This window comes from Mesoplodon bidens, assembly GCF_964165515.1.
Source record: "Mesoplodon bidens genome assembly, contig: HAP1_SCAFFOLD_288, whole genome shotgun sequence".
Taxonomy (NCBI): domain Eukaryota; kingdom Metazoa; phylum Chordata; class Mammalia; order Artiodactyla; family Ziphiidae; genus Mesoplodon; species Mesoplodon bidens.
In genome coordinates, this window is record NW_027671873.1 from 585,320 (window position 1) to 592,266 (window position 6,947).

General features: G+C 39.7%; 1 protein-coding gene across 1 annotated transcript; it reads right to left on the reverse strand.

Annotated features, from left to right (window-relative positions):
• Positions 1 to 1,774: 1,774 nt before the first annotated feature.
• Positions 1,775 to 2,449, reverse strand: LOC308610879 (ferritin light chain-like; the record flags this gene model as incomplete). Its single annotated transcript, XM_081259878.1, is given in 3 exon segments — positions 1,775 to 2,382; positions 2,385 to 2,404; positions 2,407 to 2,449. Coding segments are annotated over 3 exon segments (531 nt in total), but the record flags the coding sequence as incomplete, so codon positions are not given.
• Between the last annotated feature and the right edge of the window lie 4,498 nt (positions 2,450 to 6,947).

Genomic DNA, 6,947 nt, shown 5'->3' on the forward strand with positions numbered 1-6,947 from the left:
ATTATGTTCATTTACTTATTGTACACATATGGCAATAGAAGCTGCTAAGGCAATCATTGCTATTCTGCAAAACAACAAGGCACAGAAGCAGATGTCTTATTTCTGATATTTGTCCCCCCAGGATTTTTATGATTAAAGATCCTTTCGCCCCACTCCCTGGAGAGGACAAGGGGCTGCTCGCTGGAGGATTTTTAATGACTTGGGGAAAGGCTCAAATATCCCCCCATTATGGTAATCCACCCCAAGGGCAAACCACACAAGAATATTATGAATTTATTTTATTTTTCTATCCTTGCAAAGGTAATACTCAGCTCATTAGAATATGAAAACTATACTGTCAAATTTCAGAATTACATGGATGAAGAAAATCACCAAAGTGGCATCATATCATGTGTGTTCTAGTTGTGTTGACTATGTTGACTATATTAACTATGTTGTGTTAACAATATATTGCATAACTATATATTGAAAAGGCAAAATGCTGTACCTTATTTCAGAGAAAATAATTATGTTGGCAAACCCCAAATTGTACATTGTAGACGGGTCCTAGGAAAAGAAGATTTCATTCATAGTGGACAAGAGGTTAGCTTCTGTTTTCATCCATGTGCTATTTCAAGAATTAAGCATCATTAATAATACAGGATATAAGAGGAATAGTCTAAAGATGGAAAAGCACATTTTGATTAGGAAAGAGAATTTAAGGCTTAAGTCTTTTTTTTATGGAAAACTGCCTTATTACTATGAGCTAAGAAAATTGTTTCATTCTTTTCTTCCTTGCTTTCTTCTTCTTCTTTTTAACCTTTTTAATATTGGATATTTGACCCCTAAGCTGAGATGACTGAAAATGCCTCCTCTGGGCATCAACCATTTTGAAAGACTTTTTCCCCCTCCGTAAGGGCTATTTGTCTCTTGGAGGCATTGTCTACATTACTCACCAAGAGGCAAGCATTTGTCCTTGCACTAAATGCTGACATCTCCTGATAAGAGGGAAGCTGCAAAGTAGAAGAATTGAAGGTCAGTATGTTGATATTGGTCTCAAGCGCATTGATGTACATTTGTGTATTGGGGAAGGGGAGTGAAGCTTGAGAGTGGGCCAGTGGGGAGGGGTAAATATTTTGTGATGCTGTCTACCTATGGGCTTATAAAGTTTACAGCTGCATTAGGAGGACAAGCATTACCATTAGCATGAAAAGTAGGGCAGACGTCAGTTGCAAAAGCTTCTAGCCATACACATACGGCAATACGTAAATGATACACCTTATTGCATTCACCCATTCACCCTCCCCTGTTCACGCTAATTGGAAAGTTCTATCCACTTCAGAGAAGTAACACAACTATCAATCATTTTCCCTGGCACGAATCTTCCAGGAGGAAGAAAATGGAATACACCTAGCAACAGAGCTCACGCAGTAGCCCATGTGTCTTAGATTTAATATCTGATCACTAGCTGGATTGAAGCCAAAAGGTGGTTCACAAATTTGCTGCACATTAGAATCACCTGGGGAACTCTGAGACCTCCATGTGCCCAGGCTCCTCCCTAGAACTACTGAATCAAAATCTCTGGGGCTGGGACCCAGACACCAATGTTTTTCTTCAAAGCTCTTTAGGTAATTAATACGAGCAGCAAAACTTGAGGACTAGCCCAATAACGGGAACAAACTTGTTTCACACAGATAAAGTGGGGCAATCCATATGTTAAAAGAACCTGTGTATATATATATATATATACATTATATTTCTTTTTTTCTCTTTATTCTGTTTGTGTTTCAAATAGGCTTTTTATTTTTCTTCTGCAAAAAGCGTTATTGTTTCCATTTGGTCCAAGGCTTGGGAGAGGGCTCCAGGGCGGTTACAAAGCTGCCTAGTGGATGCAGAGCTGGGCTTCAGGCAGAACTCTGACGCCAGAGGGGCTCCTCAGAGGCCGCTGCACTTCAGAGACTCCTGTTTGTGCTCGAGCGTGAGCCTTTCGAAAAGATACTCGCCCAGCACAGCCTGCGGACCAGCCAGCCTGCGGAGGTTGGTCAAGTGGTCGCCCATCTTCTTGATGAGTTTCAGCTGCTCCTCCAGGAAGCGGCTCTCCAGGAAGTCACAGAGGTGGGAGTGTGTGCGGGCAGGACCCAGGGTGTGCAGATCCGATAGTGCCTGGTTCAGGTTCTTCTCCCTAAGAACGGCGGCTTCCACAGTGTCCTGGGTTCTACCCCACTCATCTTGAGAAGGCTTCTGCGCATCCTGGAAGAGGGCGCGGCCGCAGCACTGGTTTTGCATTTTCAAGAGACGTTGGGCGCCCTCACACTTCTCCTTAGGCAGTTGGCGAAAAATGTGGCCCCCACTGTCCAGAGTCCCATTGTTGCTGTCGAAATAGAAGCTCAGAGAGAGGTAAGTGTCCACAGATGCATGTTAACAGGCGGTGGACGGCGGCCTCCACCTCGATGGAATAATTCTGACGAACCTGGGAACTCGTGGTTGATCAGTGATAAGGAGCTAAGCTCAAAAAACGGTGTTGGCCTGTCCTGGAGGCTGAGGATAGCTGAGTGGCTGATTCCAAAGGTTGCGACAGGAAGAAAGGCTGGACGGTTGTCGGGGGCTGGAGCAAGGAGCGTCCCTGGGTCTGTTCATTCCAAACACTGTTGAAGCAAAAGGCAGATCTGCAGGACTGCCAAGCGCACTGCCTCAAATAGGCTTTGATACAAGTGAACAAGAAGTCCAAGCAAGGACAAAACTTACCCTTCCCCCCACCAAAATAGCTGGCGATACTAGAAGCTAGATCTGGGTAGGGATTCTTCCATTACTTTCTTAACATTCCAAGCCACTAGAGCAGTGGTTCTCAAAGTATGGTCACCTTGTAACCGAGCAGTACCCTATGGGGCCTTCCTAGGACAAACCCATCCCCCATAGCCTCTGCTGTAGTTCCTCTCTGAAGTACTCAGATAATAGTATCTCAGGCATATTTCTGGAGTTTTCAGATGCTAAAAACCACCAGCCAATGGAAGAAATGAACTCCTTGATGATCATGAGCACGTAGCCCCCAGACCTTCTGGCACCTAAGGATGGATAATGTTACCTGTCCTGTGGCCTCAACATCAACCAATCAGAGGATTGTGCATGAGATGATCACATTCCCTGGGACGTCCCTCCCTCACCTGACCTTTAAAAATGCTTTGCTGAAATCCTTTGGAGATTTCAGGGTGTTTTGGAACACGGGCCACCCCTCTCCTTGCTCGATCCTGCAATAAACCTTTCTCTGCTCCAGACTCCTACCTTCTGGTTTCTTTGGCCTCACTGTGCTTTAGACACATGAACCTGCATTCGGTAACAACCTGACCAGCTTTACCAGCGTCCCCTGATAATATGTCATATATTCAAGTTTTAGGGCCCTGTCCCAGCCCTATGGAATCAGCAACTCTGGTGGGGCTCAGTGATCTCTGTTATAACTGGCCCTCCAGATGATTTTTATTCACCTAAAAGTTTGAAAATATCTGCATTGTCAGCTGGCCAAAGCGTCCACCAGCAGGTTAAGGGGAGTGGCACCTGGAAAAGTTAGGGAGTAGCCAAGTCAAGTACAGCAGCATTTGCCGTGGTAGTAATGGAGAATGCCTTTTCTCCACTGGTTGGCACAGACTAGTATCTGGGAGTAGTGGCAGGGTTATTTAGGATGCTTTACATTTCAGTGTAGAGTGACCTCTGTCCTGGTTTGACAGGGACTTCCCCTGTGTGAGCACTTAAAATCTCATCCTGGCAAACCCCTTAGCCCTGGATTTGAAAAACTTAGGGAATAACATGAAATTTAGGGGAAACATGATCTAGGTTTTGGGCAAGTCACAAGTGCTAATTAAAGCTAAGCAAGTATGGACAACATCTAGCCTTCTTTACACAGTTGCGGCGGCGGGGGTGTGTGTGTAAATCTGATTGGGTGAAAGGACTTATTGTTAAGAAATCTTTGTAGAAACATCCCCTTCTGCTTAGTCCACTGTTTCTCAGTTCTGGCTAGACATTGGCATCGTCTGAGGAGATTTAAAATGATTTTATTGGTTTAGGATGCCCAACTGTTGGTGTGAGGGTTTTTAAAAAGTGCTTCAGATGATTCTAATGTGCAGGCAAATTTAGGTGCCACTGCTTAAGCTTTTGAACCACTGCTACATATTTTCCCCTCATCTTCCTATGAGAATATCCAACTGTAGTTGGTTTGTTTGTTTTTTTCTTTTTCTTTTTTTAACTGTCTTATTATAAGATTTACTGTCTTAAATAAGATTGAATGTACAGAGAATCATGCTAGTCCATCTGGTATAGCTGGATCCTTAGAATAATATCGTTAAGATATATACCATTTAAGTATTGTGATTGGCCTTTTTAAAATTAACATATGCATTGAATTAGTACCATCTGTTTTGAAGTTGTCATGTTGGGGAGCTATACCTCTAATCTGCTGCCATTGCTAAATATCTAGACACCTCTTATTAGGAATTGCTTTTAAACATCTTTAGGGATTAAAACCAAGATTGCTGTATTATTTGTACTGGGACCACACAAACCTCACAAAGTTCCCCCGCTGTACCATCTACCCCCATCTCTAACCCTTGGCAACTTCTAATCTGTTCTCCATCTCCACAGTTTCGTTATTTTAAGAATAATGTGTAAACATCATCATGAATTACTTAATCTTCAGAGATTGGCTTTAAAACATTTTTCCCTCGGCATCATTCCCTTGAAGTTCATTTCAATTTTTGCATATATTAATAATTTGTTCCTTTTTGTTGCTCGGTAGTATTCAGTCATAAGATTTTATCACAATTTGTTTCAACATTCATCCATTGAAAGACATTTGGGTAGTCGCCAGTTTTTGGCTGTTATAAATAAAACTGCTATGAACATTGACGTGTAAGTTTCTGTGGGAACTTAATTAAGTTTTTGTTTCTTTTGGATAAATGCTCAAGAGTACAATTACTGCGTTGTAGGGTGAATCTAATTTTAGGATTAAAAGAGACTGTCAAGCTGTTTCTCCGAGTGGCTATAAACCATTTTATTTTCCCACCAGTGATGTGATATAATTTTTCTATGTACTCGCCAGCATTTGATGTTGTCACGATACTTTAATTTTAGTTATTCTCTGATACCTCATTATGGTCTTAATTTGCATTTCCCCAATGGCTAACGATGTTGAGCATCTTTTCATGGGCCTCTTTGCCATGTGTATATTCTCTTCCATGAAATGTCTGTTCCTGTCTTCTGCCTATTATCTAGTTGGGTTTTTTTAAGTTGTTTGGCGAGTTCTTTGTATATTATAGATACAAGTCATTTGTCTCATGTGGGATTTTCAAATATGTTTTCCCACTGTGTAATTTGAGTTTTCATCCACTTAAAATGATCTTCTATGAAGCATTTCTAACTCATTTTGATGAGATCCAACTTATCAATTTTTGCTTTTATGGATCATACTTTCGGTGTCAAGTCTAAGAATTATTCACGTAGTTCTAGATGCCAAAGATTTTCTCCTATTTTTTTTCTAAAAATGTCCTGCATTTACATTTAAGATTATGACCCACTTTGATTTAATTTTTGTGTAAGGTGTGGAGGTTTAGGTTAAGGTTCATTTTTTGTTTGTTTGTTTTTGTCGAGGGATGTCCAACTGTTTCAGTACCATTTTTTGAAAAGTCTATTCTTCCTTGATAGCTTTCACACTGCTGTCAAAAACAAGTTACATGTATTTATGTCAGTCTATTTCTGGGTTCTCTATTCCATTCCATTGATCTGTGTATCTACCCTCCATCATGACTGCAAAATCTTGAAATTGGGTAGATTAATTCCTCCCGTTTTAATCTTCCTTTACAAATTGTTTTAGCTATTCTTCAGCCTCTTCTTACCATATAAATCTTAGAATAAGCTTGTCTATATCCACAAAAACCTTGAGGGCATTTTAAGAGTAATTATGTTAAGCCTCTTAACTTGGGGAGAATTGACATCTTTATTATGTTGTGTTTTCTCATCCATGAACAAGGTATGTCTCACTCTTTGTTTGGGACTTTTAAATTTTTCTTCATCAGCATTTTGTAATTTTCAGTATAGAGGTCCTATAAATGTCTTATTGGGCTTATATTTAAATATTTATTTAGGTCCGTTGTAAATGGCATCACATATTTTTATTTAAGCTTCTACACATTTGTTATTAATATATAATTTGATAAAACTGTGTTGATTTTTACTCTGAAACATTTACAAACTAATGTGATTTCTCAAGCTTTTTGTGGATTCCTTGGTATTTTCTCCATTTAGATTATCATCTCCTCTTCAGATACCGTTTTACTTTTCCTTATTTAATATAATAGTATATATTACTATTCAACATTCAGTAGGATATATTCCGTCCTATTCAACGTAGTAGGAATAGTCCTTCTATCTTTTAAATAAATGTTTTAAAATTTTAACTTTTAAATTTATGTATTTATTTATTTTTGCTTTATTTTCTTACTAGAAACTCCATTAATATATTTCATAAAAGTGGTGAGGGCAGATATTGGTGCCTTGTTTCTGATCTTACAGAGAAAGCATTCAGTCTTTCACAGTTAAATATAATGTCGGTATAGGTTGTTTGTAGATACTCTTTATGAGTTTCAGTATGTTCCTTTTCTATTCCTATTTTGCTTGGGTTTTTTTTTTCTTCTTTTCTAAAAATTTTTTAATTTTATTATTATTTTTTTACAACTTTATTGGAGTATAATTGCTTCACAATGGTGTGTTAGTTTCTGTTTTATAACAAAGTGAATCAGTTATACATATACATATGTTCCCATATCTCTTCCCTCTTGCGTCTCCCTCCCTCCCACCCTCCCTATCCCACCCCTCCAGGCAGTCACAAAGCACCGATCTGATCTCCCTGTGCTATGCGGCTGCTTCCCACTAGCTATCTACCTTACGTTTGGTAGTGTATATATGTCCATGCCTCTCTCTCGCTT